Here is a 24,535-nt window from a genome sequence, read left to right as displayed (position 1 = left end):
TGAATCAGCTATGCGTATACGTACATCCACTGTTTTTTTAGATTCTTTTCCCATTATAGGCTATTACCAAGTATTGAGTAGAGTTCCCTGTGCTATACAGTAGATTGTTATTAGCTATGTATTTTATATATAGTAGTATGTTTATGTCATTCCCAGTCTCCCAATTTATCCTTGCCCTCCCTTATCCCCTGTTAACCATAAGATTGTTTTCTACATCTGTGACTCCTGTTTTGTAAATAAGTTCATTATGATATTTGTCTTTTTATCTGATTTCACTCGGTATGATAATCTCTAGGTCTATTCATGTTGCTGCAAATGACATTATTTTGTTCTTTTTTATGGCTGAGTAATATCCCATTGTCTATACGTGCCACATCTTTATCCATTCTTCTGTTGGTGGACATTTAGTATTGCTTCCATGTTCTGACTGTTGTAAATAGTGCTGCAGTGAACATTGGCTTGCATATATCCTTTTGAATTATAGTTTTTCTCTAGTTTTGGTTTATAAAAACTAAAATAAAAAAGTATGGTTTTTCTCTAGGAGTGGGATTGTTGGGTCATATGGTAGTTCTATTTTAAAGGAACCTCCATACTGTTGTCCATAGTGGCAATACCATTTACATTCCCACCAGCAGTGTAGGAGGGTTCTCTTTTCTCCACACCCTCTCCAGCATTTATTGTTTGTAGATTTTTTTATGATGGCCATTTTGACGAGTGTGAGGCAATTCCTCATTGTAATTTTGATTTGCGTTTCTCTGATAGCAATGTTGGAGTTTACATTCTAATGTGCGAGATACACATGTAAAGCCCACTGTAGTAAGTGTTGTAGAGTTTTGTACAAAATACTGTTGTGCCCTGAAGAAGAGCCAGATATGCTGCTTTTGAAGACGACATAGTGAAGGCAATAAAGAAAAACTGGGAGGCTCAGTTGAGAGAATGTGTTTGAGTCTGAAAAAAAGATTTTCAAAACATTACCTACCCTTATTGCACCCTATTATTTTCTATTCTGTTCTAGTAGCCAATTCTTTTTTACAGTGCTGGTTACAATTTAGTGATACCAGTTTGGAAAAATAATTGTGCTGGGCCTCAGGCTGTCTTGAATTTCAACAGGTTATGTTGGATAGTTCGTGTTTATTGAGAATTTACTAAGACTAGACATTGAGCTAAATGTTTGTTAAATGTCTCATTTAGTCTTTATACTAATCTTGAAAGGGAGATGCTATTATTACCATTCCCGTTTTTTTAGATGAAGAAGCAGTAGGATGTTAAGAAGCTTTCCTAAATTTATATAATCTAGTATATGGTGGAGCCAAGATTACAGCTCAGGTTTCTGCAACTCCAGAGCACACATGTGAAATCACTAATTGTGAAGAATGACCAGAAGCAGAATGATGTTGTTTGGCCTTTGGGAATTTTTCTTGCTCTCCCACTAAGCCAGTTATGGCTTAGCCTTCCTGTGTGTTTAGTAACACCTAAAAGGGGTGGAAGCAAAGGCCAGAGTTCTCAAGGTACAAAAAAGAAGTGAAGTCGCTCAATCATGTCTGACTCTTTGTGACCCCGTGGACTGTAGCCTACCAGGCTCCCTTCGTCCATGGAATTTTCCAGGCAAGAGTACTGGAGTGGGTTGCCATTTCCTTTTCCAGGGGATCTTCCTAACCCAGGGATCGAACCCTTGTCTCTCACATTGCAGGCAGACACTTTACCATCTGAGCCACCTGGGAAGCATTCCAAGGTACAGAGACGACAGGGAATTGAGTGGAACCAGTCAAACCAGTCACTTTGGTTCTTTAACAGAGAAGTTTCTTTTGAAGAGAAATGCAATTTTGTTCATTATTACCACCCCTCACCCCCCAAGTGGAACTGATGAAATAAATTTTCCTTAATTTCATTGTTCTTGATTCTTTTTGTGTACACCATTTCTGAAGATAGTAAGATATTTTTGTCCTTTTACCAGGTTACTTATAAGCTGTACTGAGCTAGAAATACATGTGTAAAACAACATAGATATTCTCCATCATTTATTATTTTGTTCTTAGAGTTCTTTATTTCATCTTTTAAGGACTTTTATTTTTGGAGGGGATTGTGCCTAAAGTTTGCCAATGTCAAGACTTTCTCTGTAGGTCTTTATTTAGAAGAATGCATTGAAATAATTAGCAGTAAAAAAGCTTTTGCATATATTGTTTATCCATTTTTTAATTGTCAAGAAAGTAATGTCACCTATCTGCTGAACCTTAAAGGTTGTGTGGTGAGAAGAACTACCAGTTCTTACAGGCTTTGTTTTCCTTATAGCCTCCCTCATCCTTTTGGATCTCTTTATACTGTCACCTCAAGTCTCCCAGCCTCTGAGCCTATGTCTGTTCCATTTACAAGATGGTTAAAAATCAGTACCTGCTTGGCTGTGCTTGTTACCAATTAAGAAATCTTCTGTGGCTTTTAAAACCCAGAAACCTAGCTTGATTTGGTTTTCAAACTGAAAAAATTTAAACTCAGCCTGGACAGGTTATTATTACTTGATTGTTTGCTAAATTTGAACTGGCCTATGAAATAACTAGGGTAAAATACCAACGCTGATCCCTGAACATTTGATTAAAGCTCTGTTCTTTTAGCCTAAGGCACTGAAACTGTCAAAAGTCAGGTATTCTTGGGACTGCTAATTTTGGCAGTCATGGGAGATTTATATCTTTTGGGAGTGTATTATCGATTTTGTGGATATGGGAGATAAGGTGAGGATTTGAAGCCAAGGCTGAAGATAATAATCCTAATGATTGTTTTGGCTAGGGTCAGAATTACTGGTAAGGTATACACCAAAGGTAAATATTCATCACTGGAGGATTTACCTTGTGATCAGGTGCCTGTATCTAAGGTGCTTTTTCCTTTGCATTTTCTAATGCATGTGTTCTTTCTCTCATCACTTTGTCACCGTTTTAGCCTAAGGAAATTCCATCTTATTGCCATGAGTAGAGTCTGGGGGTTTGAAGAGTAAAGAACTTTAATTTTATATTAATTTTCTTAATTCCTTCAAGTAGTAAGCCACAGAATACTTACTACTCTAATATTCTGACTATTATAGCAAATTATGGCTATTTTCTATAGTTGTGGCAGTTTTCATAATGTTTTTTATTTTATTAGTAAAAATGTTATAAAATAATTTCTATATTTGGGTAAGTTTTTATAAAGTGATTTTCTTCCCAAAATAAAAGGGATTTTGAAAATAAACCAAATCATTTAGAATTATACATATTTATTAGGTTTCTTTTCTCACAAAATTCTTTTTCAAGGCTTTAGATCTTGAATGTATGCAGTTCTATAGATACAAATGTAGCAAGAATCACTAGAAAATCAGTCTTCTAAGTTGGCATTCTTAATATCTGAAAACATGCATTGATCTTCTTTTCCTCTTGACTATGACTTTTATTCACAACTATGTTAAATAGCTGAATGACAATATTATTATTATTACTATTTTTAAAACCAGTTGGGCTAGTGAGGTGGAGTCAGAGAGCGTGTTGATTCACCCTTGACTAAGTTTGTTCAACACTTTGTATTTCCTTCAGTATGGTTCAATTATTGACAAAAATTAATTTACCTCTCATTATTTTGAAGCCTTAAATTACTGTTTATTAGCATAATAGAGAAGTTTATTGAAAGAAAATGTTACAGACCTAGTTAAACTCGTTATTTGTGGCAAAGAAGGAACTGAATACTGTTTGGGATACTGAAAAGGTTGCATACAGTGTGAGCTCCTGGCATTGTGCTTGCTGAAGCCAGACAGCACTGGTGCAGACAGAGCTTGCCAAGAAAGATTAAGCAGGGAAGTACAGATTGCTGTTACTGACATTCTCTGGTCTAACGGTTTTCAGAAGCCAGATTTTTTTTTTCTTTGCAAAACTGTTAATAATCCATATTAAACAATATGATAATGTAAAACATAAGAGTTTTAAGACTGTTTATTTAATAAAATATCTCAGAATATAAAAAAATCATACACATGCACATATGCATGTATGTATAAAAACTATACCATAAGTTTTTTAAAGTATTTTGTTTGGGGGAAGTCATCCAGAAAGTTAACTCCATTTAAACATACCTTAGAACTGAAATATAAAGAATCAGAGGATTTATAATGAAAGTTGCATTGTTTTCAGTTAATTATATGCATTTTGTGTGTGTGAGTGTTCTTCCCCTCAAATCCATGTCAGTTTATAGTGTCTGTAGTTAAAAGAAAAATGTTTACCATTTGTTTTGATAGGTTTCTAGTTTAACAAATTGGGTATCTCTTGAAGTAGTCTCATTCTTATTTATGTGTAATTATTGAATGGATGAACATGTGAATCACATGACTCACAATTTGACATATGCTACAAATAGTACCCGCCTGCCAATGCAGGAGACCTAAGAGAAGCAGGTTTGATCCCTGGGTCGGGAAGATCCGCTGGAGGAGGTCATGGCAGCCCACTCCAGTATTCTTGCCTGGAGAAGATCATGGACAGAGGAGCCTGGGGTCGCACAGAGTCAGACACAACTGAAGCAACTTAGCACACAGGCATGCAAATAGCAGAGACAACATGTCCTTCAGGAGTTCGGTTAAAATAGACCAATGAGGGTTTAGATTGGTGGCCCTGTGAGTTAGATTTAGTTCATGTGTGACGTGTGAGTCAAGTGACATCACAGGAACTATGAAGCAGAAGCATGATGGTTCTAGGACTGGGGAAGAAAAATCTGGGATGTACTGAAGTTGGGACTCTTTGGGGAAGGATAGGTAGACAGATACACAGATAATTTGGAAACACAAAACAGCAGGTCAGAAATCACGCAGACAAGAAGCCACTAGGATCATTGCAGATGGTGGGTAACAGGAGAAGAAGTGTGTCAGATTTACTAGTTTAGAAGAACCAGGAGAAGGAGGTACTTTAAGATAGTTAAAATGCTAGAAATTCCTAAAAGTCACCATTATTATAAACCTAATAATACTGTCAGATTTATTGAATACCTATTTTCTGCCAAACACTGTATTAAACACAGTGCATAAATTATCTCGCTTCATCATCAGAGCAGTTCTGTGAAGAGGGTACTATTCCTTTTTTTAAAAAACAGATAAGGAAATATAGGTTAAGATGATTAAGAAATCTAACCCAGTGTATAAATAGTTCAGTTAATGACATATAGTTCAGTCTTAAGAGTTCTTGCTCTTAACTGCTATGCTATTGAAAGAGTAAAGCAAGCACCAGGAAGATTTTTAGTTCACAAAAACTTTGGTTTCAAACATGGAGGTTTTTATTTTGTTCAGGAAGGAGAAGAGCCATTCCTGGGCCTGGCCTTACAACTTGCAGCAAGGCAGTTGGGTATGTCTGAATGAGAAAAGTCTATGGATGTAGGAGTAAGAACAAAGGCAAGATGAACAACATGTAAAGGGCCATTCTGAGTAGAGCCGAGAGGGGTAGACTAGAAAGCGTGATTTTAGAATTATGTTGTTAAGCTTGGATGCCAAGAAGAGGGGTGTCAAATTTATCCTGTAAGCATTATAAAAAAGCAGTGCATTTAACTGCCATGTTGGAGGAACGTTATTGTTTTGTGAAGAAAACTAGAAATTTGACAAGTGTGTTACTTTTTTGTTAACTATGTATAACTAATATGAGAAATTATAGCTTAGATAATGTGCACATTTATTAATCAGGTTTACTTTTAGTATTAAAAAATCATTTTAAACATATAAAACAACATTGTTAAGCTTCATGAAATATAATATAACTTCAATTTTCACCAAGTTTATGAGAAATAGGCAAAATTTGGAGACCACTGAATATTACTATGAAACAAAGAAAATTAATTTTGCTGGGCTTTAGAGCCTCTTTTTCTTTGAACAGTTTAGGATGAGCTAATTTTTAGAAAAAGGGCTGAAAAAGGACCCCCAGAATTTAGCTTCACACATAGAACTTTCTAATTTTGTTACTTCTGACAGCAGTTTCTCATTTTTGATGTTTTGCTTTTTCTTTTTTAACCATTTTCAATGTGGTTAGTCTAGAACAAGAGAAGTTTCTCTACTCTTTCTCTTGTTCATTTGCCTTTCCTTAATATGGCTTTTTCTCTGCCTCCTCCCTGTTCTTCAAATTATTTTGCATTCTGTAGAAGATGAAGCTTTAAGACAGTTGAGTCTGGATCCGATGTTTTACAAATTCTTTGACATCATATTCTTTTGGAAGAATACTGAATTACTTCCTTTAAGTCAAACACCTGAAGACCTTCAGGATTCTCCAGTTTTGAAGCTGCCTTTTGGACAACTGCTTATTGTTCCAGAACCCAGTTGGGTAGATGTTAGATGACTGCATTCATGACTTTCAAATTTTGAATTTATTAAGTTTCAGATGTCTGGATAGGCTGACAACACATTTTAAAAATTTGTTGATGAAGTTTTTAATTTCACTGACTGAATGACACTTAGGCTTAAAATTCATATATTTTAGTATTATATTTTTTATTTGGCCCTTTTGGTGAAAGAGTGACTGACAAAATGTATTTGATATGGACTCAGTCATCGCAAAGAAATTGGGTTTAAAATATTTAGGGCAATCTAAATTTGCTTATCAAGGTGATTCATTTTTAATTTTTCTGGATACTTTTAAGATCTTTAGTTGTTGATCCGAAGAGTCTCTATTTTTTAAAACAATGCCTAAAGTGTCATCATTTTCAGCCCCCATCTGAACTGTATGAAAGTGTCTTGATAATAATAATAATAATAGCTTCTGCATATTTTGTTATTTGTTTTGCTCTTCTATAGATCTTTTAGGGAGATGATGCTGTTATGAAAAATGGAGTCATAGGACTGACATCCTAATGTAGTACTAGGTAGTTACTTACTGATACATCCAGCTTCTCCCAGGGCTGCCTTTATGTTGTTTGCTTTATTAGTTGTTGATAGAAGTACTTCTTGCTCTTTATTTCCTGCTTGGCTACATTAAAAAGCTGATAGACAAATTAAGCTTATTGACCCCCCCCCACCTGTCCTGGTATATTTTCATCCCTCTGTAAATTCTTTTACAAGGCCTAATTGATTCTTCTTTACCTACATTTCATTAACTATTTTGACTTTTACTTTCTAAAGATATTTCAAGAATTAATGCTTTCAGTGTGTTTTTTAAATTATTCCAGAAAATGTATCCATTCAGCTCTCAATTACCTTAGGGAATTGATCAGATTGTACATTATTTATTTAAAAATTAAAAAGACAAATGCAGCTGTGAAAAAATTATTATCAACACAAAAAGAGCAGGATATTTATTGCTCTTCTTTGAATGAAATGGTGTTCTATATAGGCTTGTTGTGCTTATAGAATTGAGATACTCTCTTCATCCTTAAAAATCAGTTGGATATATTCTTGCCTACTTCATCTAGCTTTTAGTTCTTTATAGTTGGATAGAGAGGAGAGGGACATGGAGTCTGATCAGCTGAAACTCGGGGGTCTTAAGGTCTAACTTTATTCCTAAAGAAAATATCCCTGTTCTTAAGGTGTTTTATTTTTTATATGAGAATTGGGGAAAAAGGACAATAGACTCATGGAACCTGGAACTGAAAGATACTTTAAAATGTTAGGGTTCAGTGACAAATGCAAGAGTTTTCCTTATGTCGAAGCCATGGACATAAATATTAGGGACTGGTCAGGAGACAGTTGAGGGGCTGCTGTTAATGGGATGAAAAGAGAATGATTATTGTGTGGAGTGGTGGTGATCATCTACCAAAAGTATTGCTTGATGCTCTGCTTAATCACTGAGAGTTCTAGATTATTATTTAGTGGGAGAATTTGCTCAGTGGCTCAGTAATGTTACCTAGGCTTTTTTTGATATTAAAAAGAAAAAGATTGCCTCTAAGAGATGGACAATAGCAAAAACTCTTAGCAGAATATCTTTGGGGGTCATTTCTCCCCTTGTATTTCATGCGGTATTTTCTATCTCTAAGCTATTGCATTTGTATTGTTTTATGTTTTGGATGACAGTTCTTGAGCTGTAAATAAGTCCCTGAATATTTTGTATAAAGTTTGCATTAAATCATTAACTGTGATGAATTGAGAGTTGAAACTGCTGCTCTCTAATAGTCCTGATTTATTTGCTTAGCAGTGTTCTGTTGTTGTTATTCAGTCGCTCAGTTGTCTCCGACTCTTTGGGATCCCTAGGACTGCAGCAGGCTAGGCTTCCCTGTCCTTCACCATCTCCCGAAGCTCGTTCAGACTCATGTCTATCGAGTTGGTGATGCCATCCTACCATCTCATCCTCTGTTATCCCCTTCTCCTCCTGCCTTCAGTCTTGCCCAGCATAAGGGTCTTTTCCAATGAGTCAGTTCTTCACATCAGGTGGCCAAAGTATTGGAGCTCCAGCCTCAGTCCTTCCAATGAATAGTCAGCACTGATTTCCTTTAGGATCGACTGGTTGGATCTCCTTGCAGTCCAAGGGACTCTCAAGAGTCTTCTGTAACACCACAGTTCAAAAGCAGCAATTCTTTGGCACTCCACCTTCTCCCCGCCCCCTTTTTTTTAAAATATTATTTTATTTTATTTTTTCAAGGTTAATTTCCTTTATTTATTTTATTTTTAAACTTTACATAATTGTATTAGTTTTGCCAAATATCAAAATGAATCCGCCACAGGTATACATGCGTTCCCCATCCTGAACCCTCCTCCCTCCTCCCTCCCCATACCATCCCTCTGGGTCGTCCCAGTGCACCAGCCCCAAGCATCCAGTATCATGCATCGAACCTGGACTGGCAACTCATTTCATACATGATATTTTACATGTTTCAATGCCATTCTCCCAAATCTTCCCACCCTTTCCCTCTTCCACAGAGTCCATAAGACTGTTCTATACATCAGTGTCCCTTTTGCTGTCTCGTACACAGGGTTATTGTTACCATCTTTCTAAATTCCATATATATGTGTTAGTATACTGTATTGGTGTTTTTCTTTCTGGCTTACTTCACTCTGTATAATAGGCTCCAGTTTCATCCACCTCATTAGAACTCATTCAAATCTATTCTTTTATACTCCATTGTGTATATGTACCACAGCTTTCTTATCCATTCATCTGCTGAAGGACATCTAGGTTGCTTCCATGTCCTGGCTATTATAAACAGTGCTGCCATGAACATTGGGGTACACGTGTCTCTTTCCCTTCTGGTTTCCTCAGTGTGTATGCCCAGCAGTGGGATTGCTGGATCATAAGGCAGGTCTATTTCCAGTTTTTGAAGGAATCTCCACACTGTTCTCCATAGTGGCTGTACTAGTTTGCATTCCCACCAACAGTGGAAGAGGGTTCCCTTTTCTCCACACCCTCTCCAGCATTTATTACTTGTAGACTTTTGGATCGCAGCCATTCTGACTGGCGTGAAATGGTACCTCATAGTGGTTTTGATTTGCATTTCTCTGATAATGAGTGATGTTGAGCATCTTTTCATGTGTTTGTTAGCCATCTGTATGTCTTCTTTGGAGAAATGTCTATTTAGTTCTTTGGCCCATTTTTTGATTGGGTCATTTATTTTTCTGGAGTTGAGCTGTAGGAGTTGCTTGTATATTTTTGAGATTAGTTGTTTGTCAGTTGCTTCATTTGCTATTATTCTCTCCCATTTTGAAGGCTGTCTTTTCACCTTGCTAATAGTTTCCTTTGATGTGCAGAAGCTTTTAAGTTTAATTAGGTCCCATTTGTTTATTTTTGCTTTTATTTCCAATATTCTGGGAGGTGGATCATAGAGGATCCTGCTGTGATGTATGTCAGAGAGTGTTTTGCCTATGTTCTCCTCTAGGCACTCCACCTTCTTTATGGTTAACTCGCACATCCATACATGACCACTGGAAACACCATAGTTTTGACTGTACAGACCTTTGTTGACAAAGTAATGTCTCTGTTTTTTAGTGTCCTGTCTGGGTTTGTCATAGCTTTTCCTCCAAGGAGCAAGCATTTTTTAATTTCATGGCTGCAGTCGCCATCTGCAGTGATTTTGGAGCCCAAGAATATAGTCTGTCAGTTTCCATTGTTTCCCCATCTGTTTGCCATGAAGTGATGGGAACTGATGCTATAATCTGTTTTTTGAATGTTAAGTTTTAAGCCAACTTTTTCACTCTCCTCTTTCACTTTCATCAAGAGGCTCTTTGGTTCCTCTTTGCTTTCTGCCATAAGGGTGGTGTCATCTGTATAACTCAGGTTATTGATATTTCTCCTGGCAGTCTTGATTCCAGCTTGTGCTTCTTCCAACGCAGCGTTTCTCATGATGTACTCTGCAATTAAATAAGCAGGGTGACAATATGCAGGCCTGATATACTCCTTTCCCAGTTTGGAACCAGTCTGTTGTTCCATATCCGGTTCTAACTGCTGCTTCTTGACTTCCATACAGGTTTCTCAGGAGGCAGATAAAGTCGTCCGGTATTCTCATCTCTTGAAGAATTTCCCAGTTTGTTGTGATCCACACAGTCAAAGCCTTTAGTGTAGTCAGTAAAGCAGAAGTAGATGTTTTTCTGAAATTCTTTTGCTTTTTGTATGATCCAGTGGATGTTGGCCATTTGATCTCTTGCTCCTCTGCCTTTTCTAAATCCAGCTTGAACATCTGGAAGTTCATGTACTGTTGAAGCCTGGCTTGGAGAATTTTGAGCATTACTTTACTGCATGTGAGATGAGTGCAATTGTGCGGTACTCTGAGCATTCTTTGGCATTGCCTTTCTTTGGGATTGGAATGAAAACTGACCTTTTCCAGTTCTATGGCCACTGCTGAGTTTTCCAAATTTGCTGGCATGCTGAGTGCAGCACTTTCACAGCATCATCTTTTAGGATTTGAAAAAGCTCATCTGGAATTCCATTACCTCCACTAGCTTTGTTCATAGTGATGCTTCCTAAGGCCCACTTGGCTTTGCACTCCAGGATGTCTGGCTCTAGATGAGTGATCACACCATTGCAGTTATCTAGCTCATGAAGATCTTTTTTGTATAGTTCTTCTATGTATTCTTGCCACCTCTTCTTAATATCCTCTTCTCCTCTGTTAGGTCCATACTGTTTCCGTACTTTGAACCCATCTTTGCATGAAATTTTCCCTTGGTATCTCTAATATCCTTGAAGAGATCTCTGGTCTTTCCCATTCTATTGTTTTCTTCCATTTCTTTGCATTGATCACTGAGGAAGGCTCTCCTTGCTATTCTTTGAAACTCTGCATTCAGATGAGTATATCTTTCCTTTTCTCCTTTGCCTTTTGTTTCTCTTCTTTTCTCAACTGTTTGTAAGGCCTCGTCAGACAACCATTTTGCCTTTTTGCATTTCTTTTTCTTGGGGATGATTTTCATCACTACCTCCTGTATAGTGTTATGAACCTCGTCCATAGTTCTTCAGGCACTCTATATATTAGATCTAATCCCTTGAATCTATATGTCACTTCCACTGTATAATCATAAGGGATTTGATTTAGGTCATACCTGAATGGTCTAGTGGTGATATTGCCTGCTTTCTTCAATTTAAGTCGGAATTTTGCAATAAGGAGTTCATGATCTGAGCCACAGTCAGCTCCAGTCTTGTTTTTGCTGCCTGTGCAGAACTTCTCCGTCTTCGGCTGCAAAGAATATAATCAATCTGATTTCGGTATTGACCACGTGGTGATGTCCATGTGTAGAGTTGTCTCTTGTGTTGTTAGAAGAGGGTGTTTGCTATGAGCAGTGAGTTCTCTTGGCAAAACTCTGTTAGCCTTTGCCCTGCTTCATTTTGTATTCCCAAGACCAAACTTGCCTTTTATTCCAGCTATCTCTTGCAGTGCTTGGGTTTTAGATGAATTAATTAGCTATTGAAATTTTTTCCACTGCAGAAAAGTAACTTCTGAAACAAATTCCAGTCTTTCTTTTTTTCCTTAAATTAAAAAATTGCTTTTGTAATGAGATATGTTAGTGATCCCATTATGTTACTGTAGCAGATGATGAGCGTCTGAACTAACGAACAAAACATTAATACAGCAGGACGGTAGAAGTCTAATGAAATAACTTTGAAAGACATTTTAAAGGAAGAATAAATATAGATGAAGTTTAATAATTTAAATGGAAGGAACTAAAGGAGCAAGACTTTGTAAGCTTTTATTGTAGAAGCTTGGTTTTTAAATAAAATCTTGCATGAAGCAACGTCAGAGTCAAGGCAGATAATTTCACATGGTTTCCTTGACTCTTGATAAGTTGACAGATGTTTCCAGTACTACTTAGTTGTTATTTATTCAAGGAGACTATGCCAGATTTCAAACGACTAAAGTAGTAGCCTCTCTGGAACAACATAGTCAAGAATATTTTTTAAATGGAAGTATATACATTTGGCTGAATTGCATGGTATGTAAATTAAATTTCAAAGCTTTTTTTAAAAAGTACCTGAGAAAACATATTTCAATATAAGTGCAGTGTGAACTGCACCAAGATGTGTTGTTACAACTAATGGTGGGAGAAATAAGTGTAGAGCAGAAAGAAGTTCAGTTGGCCTAATTTACAAAACTTGAGAAAATGTATAGCATTGAAAGCTTATGGCTGTTCATTGTATTATATGATCAGACTTTTGTGGAAAATATTTGAATATATTATGTGTCATTGAGCTGGTAGATCAACAGCAAACTTCATTTGCTCTGGTGGACTTCTGGTGGAAGTTTTGTTTCAAATAGAAACTGAATATCCTGACTCTTCTACTGTACAACTATTTAATATCTTAAAATTGGTAAAGTTTTATTGGAAGTGTTTGCATGTAGGGCCAAGGTTAGATTCTTTTTGTGGGGGCAGGGTGAGAACAACCACTCTCTACCACTATTATTTGAATATTGAAGAATGACTTTGGAAAATTAGCTTTCACTAAAGATATGAAAATTCAACCTACAAGGGGAAAACGGTACTTACAGTGAAGCTTCTACTGTGGTAAAGTCATTTTGACAGCTGTTAATGTTGACTCACAAAATGCTGCTTTATATACTTACAGTGTTGTTACAAATTACAGGAAGTGCAATCTCCTTTCCCACACAAGTATGGGGCAGATATTTTCCAAGTTCAAGCTACACTCTGATCAGTTTTGGGACCTTTTTACAAATGCAAAGGAAATTTCCATATTTCAAAACTAATTAAATTATAACTCTACCTAATCTTCAGTTGGAAATAATCTATGATGTAATAGTATGCTGAAAAGACAAATAATTAAGAAAAGAATCTAATAGAATTCTGTATATCTCTTCCAAGTGTTGAATAATTCTTGAAATTACGTTTTCATGGATATCAGTGCCTATCTTTGTGACAAGACAATTTCAAAGAATGCTTGTTAAGTTTCATTGCAAATTAACATTAGCAAATAAACACTTGCAATAGACTTTGATGACAGGGAGTACTAACTTTGAATCCCAATTCAGCAAAATGCAACCCTCTCATATAAAAAAGGTTTCCAGTCTTCTCATTAGTACATCTGCATGATGAAAAATTACATTCTGTCGTCATCATCATTCTGTTTTGAATTTCAGCAGTAAAATATGTGGACTTTTTTTGCCCTCTTGTTATATGAGTATGTATACACTGTCCTTGATTTTACCTTTCTGCTCACAAAGCTTAATACATTTACCATTTGCCCTTTTATTTTTTTTATTTTTTTATTTTTTTTTACCATTTGCCCTTTTAGAGCAAGTTTCCTGATCTCTGTCAAAGTTTACTCCTTGACTGTCCTGCTCATTCTTAGACTTCTGCTTTGTTGGCCATCTTGTCATTCATTCTTCATTACTGTTAGTCATGTTTTAGACCGTTAGATACTAAACCTCAGTCTCCTCATGATTTCAGTTTCTCATTTTCGAAGCATTACTTCCTGCTAATGCTTTCTAGTACTTCAGTTTCAACAATTTCTTTGTCTCCACTAGCTCCTACAGTGGGGCTTCTGTGGCTCAGACAGTGAACAATCTGCCTTCAATACAGGAGACCCAAGTTCAATCCCTGTCGGGCATGGCTGAGCAATTAATACACAGCTTCTACAGTCCAGTCATTCTACCTCCTTTTTACTATCCCTAGTTTCACTCATATCTTCATTACTTTTTTTACACAGTGTAAATCCTGTCATCATTTTTTTAAATCACTCTTTTGCTTATGCTCGAACCTCTTGTGCTCTCTTGTACATAGTACTCGCTTTGCTGAATTACAGCTTTGGTGGGAAATTTATTATTTTTCAAGTAATTATATTTATAGAGTTCAGTAGATTGATCTTTTACTTCCAGCAGGGTATAATTGAGATATAATTGACATGTAATACTGTATAAGTTTAAGATGTACACCATAATGATTTGACATACATACGTCAGGAAACGATGAGGACAGTGTTTAGTGAGCATCTGTCATCTCATATAGATACAAAATAACAGGAAAAGAAAAAGTTTTTCCTTGTGAGGAGAACTTTTAGCATTTACTCTCCTAGCAACTTTCTTGTATAACGTATAGCAGTGTTAATTATATTAATCATGTTGTACCCCTATATCCCTAATATTTATGACTGAAAGGTTGTGACTTTTTACCACTTTCATTGGCATACAAAGATACTGCATTAGTATTGACTACACACATATACATTTCATCCCTATGACTCATTTATTTTGTAACTGGAAGTTTGTACCTGTTCATTTTCCTCACCTTTTAAATTCACTCTCCACCCCTGCCACCCTCTGGCAGCCACCTGTTTTTTCATTGTGTTTATGACTGTTTCTGTTGACTATGTTCATTTCTTCTGTTTTTTAGATTCCATGTATAAGTGAAATCATATAGTATTTGTCTTTCTCGGACATATTTCACTCTGGCAGGGTTTTTTTTTAATGGCTAAGTGATACTCCAGTGTATCTGTCTAGGAATCTTCTTTTAACAGTAACCTATGGATGGGCACTTAGGTTAGTTCACTGTTTTGGCTATTATGATTAATGTTGCAGTGAACGTAGGGTTGCATATATCTTTTAAAAATATTAGTGTTTTCCTTTCCTCTGGAAAGAGCCAGTAGTAGAATTTCTGGGTCATATTGTAGTTCTAATTTTAATTTTTTGAGGAACCTTCATACTCTTTCTCGTAGTTCGGTTCGGTTCAGTCGTGTCTGACTCTTTGCGACCCCATGAATCGCAGCACGCCAGGCCTCCCTGTCCATCACCAACTCCCGGAGTTCACTCAAACTTACATCCATTGAGTCGGTGATGCCATCCAGCCATCTCATCCTCTGTTGTCCCCTTCTCCTCCTGCCCCCATTCCCTCCCAGCATCAGGGTCTTTTTCAATGAGTCAACTCTTGGCATGAGGTGGCCAAAGTACTGGAGTTTCAGCTTTAGCATCATTCCTTCCAAAGAACACCCAGGACTGATCTCCTTCAGAATGGACTAGTTGGATCTCCTTGCAGTCCAAGGGACTCTCAAGAGTCTTCTCCAACACCACAGTTCAAAAGCATCAATTCTGCACTCAGCTTTCTTCACAGTCTAACTCTCACATCCATACATGACCACTGGAAAAACCATAGCCTTGACTAGACGGACCTTTGTTGGCAAAGTAATGTCTCTACTTTTGAATATGCCATCTAGGTTGGTCATAACTTTCCTTCCAAGGAGTAAGCGTCTTTTAATTTCATGGCTGCAGTCACCATCTGCAGTGATTTTGGAGCCCCCAAAAATAAAGTCTGATACTGTTTCCACTGTTTCCCCATCTTTTATTTCCCATGAAGTGATGGGACCAGATGCCATGATCTTTGTTTTCTGAATGTTGAGCTTTAAGCCAACTGTTTCACTCTCCTCTTTCACTTTCATCAAGAGGCTTTTTAGTTCCTCTTCACTTTCTGTCATAAGGGTGGTGTCATCTGCGTATCCAAGGTTATTGATATTTCTCCCGGCAATCTTGATTCCAGCTTGTGCTTCCTCCAGCCCAGCGTTTCTCATGATGTACTCTGCATAGAAGTTAAATAAGCAGGGTGACAATATATATCCTTGACGTACTCCTTTTCCTATTTGGAACCAGTCTGTTGTTCCATGTCCAGTTCTAACTGTTGCTTCCTGATCTGCATATAGGTTTCTCAAGAGGCAGGTTCGGTGGTCTGGTATTCCCATCTCTTTCAGAATTTCCCACAGTTTATTGTGATCCACACAGTCAAAGGCTTTGGCTTAGTCAATAAAGCAGAAATAGATATTTTTCTGGAACTCTCTTGCTTTTTCAGTAATCCAGCGGATGTTGACAATTTGATTTCTGGTTCCTCTGCCTTTTCTAAAACCAGCTTGAACATCTGGAAGTTCATGGTTCACATATTGCTGAAGCCTGGCTTGGAGAATTTTGAGCATTACTTTACTAGCGTGTGAGATGAGTGCAATTGTGTGGTAGTTTGAGCATTCTTTGGCATTGCCTTTCTTTGGGATTGGAATGAAAACTGACCTTTTCCAGTCCTGTGGCCACTGCTGAGTTTTCCAGATTTGCTGGCATATTGAGTGCAGCACTTTCACAGCATCATCTTTCAGGATTTGAAATAGCTCAACTGGAATTCCATCACCTCCACTAGCTTTGTTTGTAGTGATGCTTCCTAAGGCCCACTTGACTTCACATTCCAGGATGTCTGGCCCTAGGTGAGTGATCACACCATCGTGATTATCTTGCTTGTGAAGATCTTTTTTATAACTGTACCAATTTACATTCTCACCAACAGTGCACAAAAATTCCCTTTTTGTCATATCCTCACCAATACTTACTAGCGCTTGTCCTTTTGATAATATGCATTCTGACAGGTGTGCCGTGATACCTCTTTGTGGTTTTAATTTGCATTTCTCTGATGATTAGTGATGATTAGTGGCCTTTTCACTTTGTTGATAGTTTCTTTTGTTGTACAGAAACTTTTAAATTTGATGTATTGTGTCTTTCCCAGTGGAAAAACACTGAAAGGGGGACCCAGGGCTTGGTTGAAACATACAGAGAAAATACCTATTATGGAAAGGCACTGGTGGTAGCAAATTTGGTTTTTACCGAGAAATACCCAGGGCTCAGTTGAAAGACACCATGGTGGCTCCTTTGTAGAAAGATGTAAGGAATGGAGCTCATACTTGCAAGTACCTAGTTAACTGGAGAAATTAAATCTTGCCCTAAATATTGAGGGGGCTCTTTAATGCATATGCAGTTAAATATTAATAGCTGGCTTGGTAAAATCTTAAGCAAGGCCTTCTAGGGGGAAGCTCAGATTTCTCTGTCTTTGGGTTGTAAAAGTCCTGTCTGATCTTCCTAGGTTGTTCTGTTGTGTTTGTTTGTTTATATTAGGACTTCCCAAGCGGTGCAGTGGTGAAGAATCTGCCTTCAGTGTGGGAGACCCAGTTTGATTCCTGGGTAGGGATCCCCTGGAGAAGGAATGCCAACTCACTCCAGTTTTCTTGACTGGAGAATTCCATGAACAGAGGAGCCTGGCAGGCTACAGTCCATGGGATCGCAGAGTCAGACACAACTGAGTGACTAACACTACTACTAGTCCCATTTGAAAAATGTAACTTTTTCCATCTCAAGAATAAAACAGAAAGCTGTGCTGAATTAGGTGCACTTTAAATTTTCAGTGGGCCCTTAATGCCTACTGAAATTTATTTCTTTAGTCTATTCATTCTATCACTCATCTAGTTGGGGTCCATTTTTCAGCTCATAGACCAGTTCCTGCTGCCTGTTAGTGTAATTAAAATTTTATTGGAATATAGCCATACCCATTCCTTTATCCAATGGCTATGGCTATTTTCTCTCTATAACAGCCAAGTTGAGTAATTGTGAAAAAGATTGTATGATCCTCAAAGTCTAAAGTATTTATTGGTGAATTTCTTACGGCTGTATGCTTGCCAATCTTTCCCCAACATATTTTTACTCTCTCCTTTCTATAAATCTGCATTTTCTCCTACTTTCTCATGTTCAGCTGATTACTTGCTTTCTATTTCATTGAGAAAATTGAAATAATCAAAGAGAACTTTAATGAATTTCTAGTATTGTATCTATTGATTTATTAGAAAGTTTTGATCTTTTGGAGGAAGATAGATTGCTAGTGATTTATTTTATTTTGCAAAGTAGCTGAAGATTTTCCATTATTTTGTGTAGGGATACATATGAATAGTTTAAATTTTCATTATTTTTTTCATCTTCAAGGGATATACGTTTTGTTAACTTTAGACTTTTTTTCATTATTTTAAATTGAGACATAATGTACATACAATAAGCTTTACTATTTTTTGTGTATATACATTTAGTATATACATACACTGTATATGTAAAAGGATAAGCATACACATTTTTGTAACCCACTACAACATATAGAACAGTTTTATCACTCCCCAAAATTTCTCTGTATTTTGTAGTCAGCCTCTCCCCTACCCCTGTCCTCTGGCAAATACTGATATATTTTTCTGTCTTCTTAGTTTTTCCTCTTCCAGAATATCGTATAAATTGAATCACACGGTATGTAGCCTTTTGAGTCTGGCTTCTTCCACTCATCCTAGTGCATTTGAGTCATTCCTATTGTTGATGCATGAGTAATTTTCTTTATTGTTGATCAGTATTCTGTTGTATGGATATGTATCACAGTTAGTTCATCCATCCCCCGGTTGAGATATATTTGGGTTTTTACCAGTTTTTGGTGATTATGAATAAAGTTTCCATAAACATTTGTTATAAAAATTCATGAACAGTTGTTTTTGCAAACATATTTTTATGTTGCTTGGGAAACTAAGAGTGGACTTGCTGGGTGATATGGTAAGTGAATGTTTAATTTTATAAGAAACCACTGAACTGTTTTGCAAAGTGATTGTACCATTTTGCATTCCCATAGTGACTTAGAGTTCCAGTAGATCTGTGTCATTGACTTCCCTTAACATTGTCAGATTTCTTTATTTTAGACATTGTAATAGGTGTGTACTAGTATCTCATTATGGTTTTAATTTGCATTTCCCTAAGGATCAAACATGTTGAGTATTGTATTTTTATGTTCAATATTAGCTTCTTATTTCAAACTTTTGTAAAATAAAGAATGAAATGGTAATGAGTTTACATTAATGTAAGTATTTTCTGAAATATGCAGAAATCCAAAAACAAAAATTTGCCCAAAATATTAGACTTTATTTTTCTGCCTTAAGTATTGAGCATAAGTTTTATTAATAGTATATATTTCAAAGAACAGTGTCAATATTTTTACATTTAGTAGATAATAAACTATTCATACCTAACATCTGTTATCTAAAAAAAATTGCTTAAACTATTTCACATAAATCAGTGTTAGTACCAACCTGAAGCACCAACATAATTTAAGTGGAAGATATGGAAGATAATTTATATGGAAGATAAATTACCTGTTTAGAAAATATTTTTAGTATGTGACTTACATTTAATTATATAGGGTGTAGTTTGTCAGATTTGTGCTCTGCTTGCAACAGTTAAAGAGTCGGACACGACTGAGCGACTGATCTGATCTGATCTGCAACAGTTAAGATGCTATTACCACATTATATATTAAGTTAATGATGCAGTCTCAATTAGCACTGACCCTCATTCATAATGCATAATCTAAAAGCACATAATGAACTTCATAGAGACCTGATACTATCAGAGAGAATGGGTTATATAAAAATTTAGAACTTATATTGTGAAAGTACATAGTTGTTGGCACTAAGTATTGAATTTTAGCTATAATTCTTTGTTTGATATTAAAAACCCAGGCTCAGGTTGGCTTAATCCATTTGGGGATTCAGGTTATCATCCTCCCCAGTATGTGTTCAGAAAGAGGATGAACCCTCTTTAAAAGAAGAAATCATCCAGAGTTTGTACAACTTTTTACATACAGTATTTTGCATTCAGTCAAAAATTACAGTGCATGCCAAGTGTTAGGATGGAATCACAGAAAGGCAAGAGGAAAAAAAGATAATGAAGAAGTATCATAGAAGGGCTTTAAAACTTAAACTGTGACTAATATGTTTTAAAAATAATAGAAAAGGCATAGGAAATAGAGAAAAAGAGGATTTTACTTAAGAATTGTAAACTGTGAAAAAGAAGCAAATGAAATTTCTAGAACTGAAAAATAGAGTAATTGATATAGAGAACATAGCACATAGGTTTAATGGAATAATAGAGGCAGTAAAAGAGGTTAGTGAAATAGAAGACATCAGCAGAAAATATCATAGAAAAAAATGAAAAAAAGACTTGTGGGATATAATCTTTCTTAACTGGGATATAGATAGTGTTAGTCATAATAGAAAATTTTAAAATGGGTTCATTAAGACCTTTTGTTCCTTATAGACAGCATTAAGTAAGTGAAAATAAGTCTGATAACTATGTATAGAATTCCTACTGACCTATTAAGAAAAACACAAACTAGTAGAAAAGAGTGCAGAGTGCTTGAATAGATACTTTATACACCAAAAAAGGATACCTAAGTGATCAAGGAACATATGAAAGGGTACTCAGTTTCATTAGCCACCAGCAAAATTACTTAAGATTACAATTTGATACCACTTGCATATACTTCAGAATGGTTAAAATGAAAAATACAGGTGGTATAGAGTACAGTAGACCCTCTATATCTGCAGTGCTGCATCCATGGATACAGCCAACCAGAGATCAGAAATACCACATGATCTGCTGTTGATTGAGGTTTGGCCTCTGGGGGATTTTGGTATCCATGGGGATTCCTGGGTCCAAGGGACTACTTGGTTACTGGATACTAAGGGATGACTGTACTTTAAAGGTTGTGGAGCTTTATACAATTGGAGCGCGAATATGCTGGTGGGTGTGTAACTTGACACATCCATTTTTAGTCAACAGTGTCTACCAAGGCTGCACATGCAGAACTCTTGATATGTCATTTTCACTTGTAGTTTAACGCCTATATAGTGTGTATGTATATATATATATATATATATATATATATGCATCAAGAGACATGTAACAGAATGTTAAGCCAGCATTGTTATGAATAGCCCTGAACTGGGAACAACCCAGATTTCCATCAAGAGTTAAATAAATAAATTGTAGTACATTCGTATGAGAGAATGCTAGACATAGCATAATAGATAAATCTTAAAACCATAACACTGACTGAAAGAAGCCAGACACAAAAGAATACGTGCTATATGACTCCCTTTGTGTGAAGTTCATAAACAAGGCAAAATGTGTTGTCTGTTAGAAATCAACATAGTAATTACTAATGGAGAAGGAGTAGGAGTGCCTCTTCAGTGCCTGTAACTCTTTTAAGTTCTCTTTGTTGTTTGGGATGCCTGTTACACAGGTGTGTTCGCTCTGAGAAAATTCATCAATCTGCATCTTTACTTGGTGTACTTTGTGTAGGTTATATTGCATTTCAAGAAATTTGTTTTTAAAATATGGTGAGAGTACCTTCTGTATATTTTTAAAATGCTTTAAAATTTCCATAATAGGCAGTTAAGGCAGAACTAATATTGATGTTGGAAGTTGGATAGTGGTTATTTTTGAGAGGTTAATGGCCAAGTGAGGTTTCATGAGGCACTTAGGAGATGCTGATAATGTTCTATTTCTTTATTATGAATGCTTGTTACAGGCATTAGTAGGTTTTGTGAAAATTCAATGAACTATGATTATGATTTCTTTGCTTTTCTGTATCACTGTTATTATATTCCAATAAAAAGTTCACTTGATAGTCAGAAGGGAGGAAAGAAAGAATTAGTTGAAACAAAATTTGCCTAGTGCTGATAATTATTTAAACTGAGTGATGAGTACATGAGGGCTCTTTAGTGTCTTCTCTCCTTTTAAAATTAAGATAAACTATAGGGACAGAGCAGATAATTGTTTGCCTGGAGAATGGGGAAGGAAATGACAAGGGGCAGGAGGAAGGGATTATGTATAACAACAGGAAACTGTGGTTTTAGGTAAATTCACGATGCTTATTGTAGTAATGTTTTCAGAGTTGTATTATTTTGTGAAAACTCATCAAATAATCAAATAGTGTAAAAAAGGAAGCAGACAGGTTTCAACTGATACACTACTATCATTTTCATGGACATTTCCCGACAGACACTTAGTACTTGCTAAATGAATTGATGAAAGCCCGGATTACTACCTGATGTATTTATTGATCCACAGTTTGGGATTGCTCTAACGAGGTACATGAATTTGATGCTAAATTTGAGCCACCAGGGTTCATTATTACCCTGACTTTGGGCAGAAGTTTCCTAGCCTTGCCAAATGAGGATAATTTACTTGACAAGAACAGAGTTGATTTAAATGTAAGAGTGCCCAGCATGTGTTTGGCACATAGTAGGTGCTCCATAACATTTTAAAATAATGACATAAATAAGACACATATTCTAGGTTGGAATGCGATTTCACCTGCAAGGTGACACTTTAAAAAATAGAGTGCTTGGAGCAGACCACTTCATACCATGTCCCTGGAACCTGTAGTGCTTATTCCTTCTCTTTAGCTATTTTAACTGACAACTGAATTCAGAAAAGGTAACTATTGAAATTGTCACTGATTGAGTCAGACTACCTGGATTCTTGGCGTGAAAGTTCTGTTGTGTTCCTTGTTCAGATTAAAGCATCTATTAATACACTGTACTTATCAAATACTTTTATATGTGAAGTAAAAGTGTTGGTTGCAGTTAATATAAAAAAGCAAATCACAGTATTGTGGCAGAACAATAGAGACAGTGTTAAGGGTGGGTAGACAGTTAAAGGATCTTGATTAGCTCTGCTGAGAAGGATTTTATTGATGAACAGACTATTTGTTGAGAGAATGGCCCTTCATTCTTTGATATCCTAGTTAATTAAAAAAAAACAAAGCAAGAATGAAAGCTAATATGTATTAGTGCAGTCTTATATGAAGACAGTGCCACAGATAAGAAAGAAAATAAACTGATGATGAGTTTCTTTCTTTTACGGGATGGGGTATAAGGGATTCAGTATAGAGTCTATTCTGTGTATTCTTGCCACCTCTTCATAATACCTTCTGCTTCTGTTAGGTCACTACCATTTCTGTCCTTTATTGAGGCCATCTTTGCATGAAATGTTCCCTTGGTATCTCTAATTTTCTGGAAGAGATCTCTAGTCATTCCCATTCTATTGTTTTCCTCTATTTCTTTGCATTGATCACTGAGGAAGGCTTTCTTATCTCTTCTTGCTATTCTTTGGAACTCTGCATTCAAATGGGTATATCTTTCCTTTTCTCCTTTGCTTTTCACTTCCCTTCTTTTCACAGCTATTTGTAAGGCCTACTCAGACAGCCATTTTGCTTTTTTGCATTTCTTTTTCTTGGGGATAGTCTTGATTCCTGTCTCCTGTACAATGTCACGAACGTCTGTCCATAGTTCATCAGGCACTCTGTCAGATCTAGTCCTTTAAATCTATTTCTCACTTCCACTGTATAGTCATAAGGGATTTGATTTAAGTCATACCTGAATGGTCTAGTGGTTTTCTCCACTTTCTTCAATTTCATTCTGAATTTGGCAATAAGTTCATGATCTGAGCCACAGTCAGCTCCCTGTCTTGTTTTTGTTGACTGTATAGAGCTTCTCCATTTTTGGCTGCAAAGAATATAATCAATCTGATTTTGGTGTTGACCATCTGGTGATGTCCATGTGTAGAATCTTCTTTTGTGTTGTAGGAAGAGCGTGTTTGCTATGACCAGTGTGTTCTCTTGGCAGAACTCTATTAGCCTTTGCCCTGCTTCGTTCTGTACTCCAGGCCAAATTTGCCTGTTACTCCAGGTGTTTCTTGACTTCCTACTTTTGCATTCCAGTCCCCTATAATGAAAAGGACATCTTTTTAGGGTGTTAGTTCTAGAAGGTCTTGTAGGTCTTCATAGAACTGTTCAACTTTAGCATCTTCAGTGTTACTGGTTGGGGCATAGACTTGGATTACTGTGATATTGAATGGTTTGCCTTGGAAACGAACAGAGATCATTCTGTCGTTTTTGAGATTACATCCGGGTACTGCATTTCAGACTCTTCTGTTGACTATGATGGCTACTCCATTTCTTCTAAGGGATTCCTGCCCACAGTAGTAGATATAATGGTCATCTGAGTTAAATTCATCCATTCCATTCCATCTTAGTTCACTGATTCCTAGAATGTTGATGTTCACTCTTGTCATCTCCTGTTTGACCACTTCCAATTTGCCTTGATTCATGGGCCTGACATTCCAGGTTCCTATGCAATATTGCTCTTTACACCATTGAACCTTGCTTAAACCAGTCCCATCCACAACTGGGTGTTGTTTTTGCTTTTGCTCCATCCCTTCATTCTTTCTGGAGTTATTTCTCCACTGATCTCCAGTAGCATATTGGGCACCTACCAACCTGGGGAGTTCATCTTTCAGTGTCCTATATTTTTGCCTTTTCATAGTGTTCATGGGGTTCTCAAGGCAAGAATACTGAAGTGGTTTGCCATTCCTTTCTCCAGTGTACCACATTCTGTCAGACATTGCATGCAAAGATGGGCTCGATAAAGGACAGAAATAGTATGGACCTAACAGAAGCAGAAGATATTAAGAAGAGGTGTACAGAAGAATTGTACAAAAAGATCTTCACAACCCAGATAAGCAC

At 36.5% G+C, this 24,535-nt stretch overlaps 1 protein-coding gene across 10 annotated transcripts in view; it reads left to right on the top strand.

Annotated features, from left to right (window-relative positions):
- The window catches only part of ZNF148 (zinc finger protein 148), a 147,837-nt gene that overhangs the window by 99,554 nt on the left and 23,748 nt on the right, over positions 1–24,535 (top strand). Inside the window, exon 10 of one of the 10 annotated variants that reach the window (XM_055568484.1) lies at positions 6,127–8,162. The exons of 8 other annotated variants lie outside the window; for them this stretch is intronic. In XM_055568484.1, coding sequence (XP_055424459.1) covers positions 6,127–6,320 — 194 coding nt within the window. In that variant the 3' untranslated portion in view covers positions 6,321–8,162. One more of the 10 variants, XM_055568485.1, reaches the window with a different exon arrangement.

Source organism: Bubalus kerabau, chromosome 2, assembly GCF_029407905.1.
Source record: "Bubalus kerabau isolate K-KA32 ecotype Philippines breed swamp buffalo chromosome 2, PCC_UOA_SB_1v2, whole genome shotgun sequence".
NCBI lineage: Eukaryota > Metazoa > Chordata > Mammalia > Artiodactyla > Bovidae > Bubalus > Bubalus kerabau.
The sequence above is the reverse complement of the archived record's forward strand: the minus strand, read 5'-3'. Positions and strand labels throughout refer to the sequence as shown.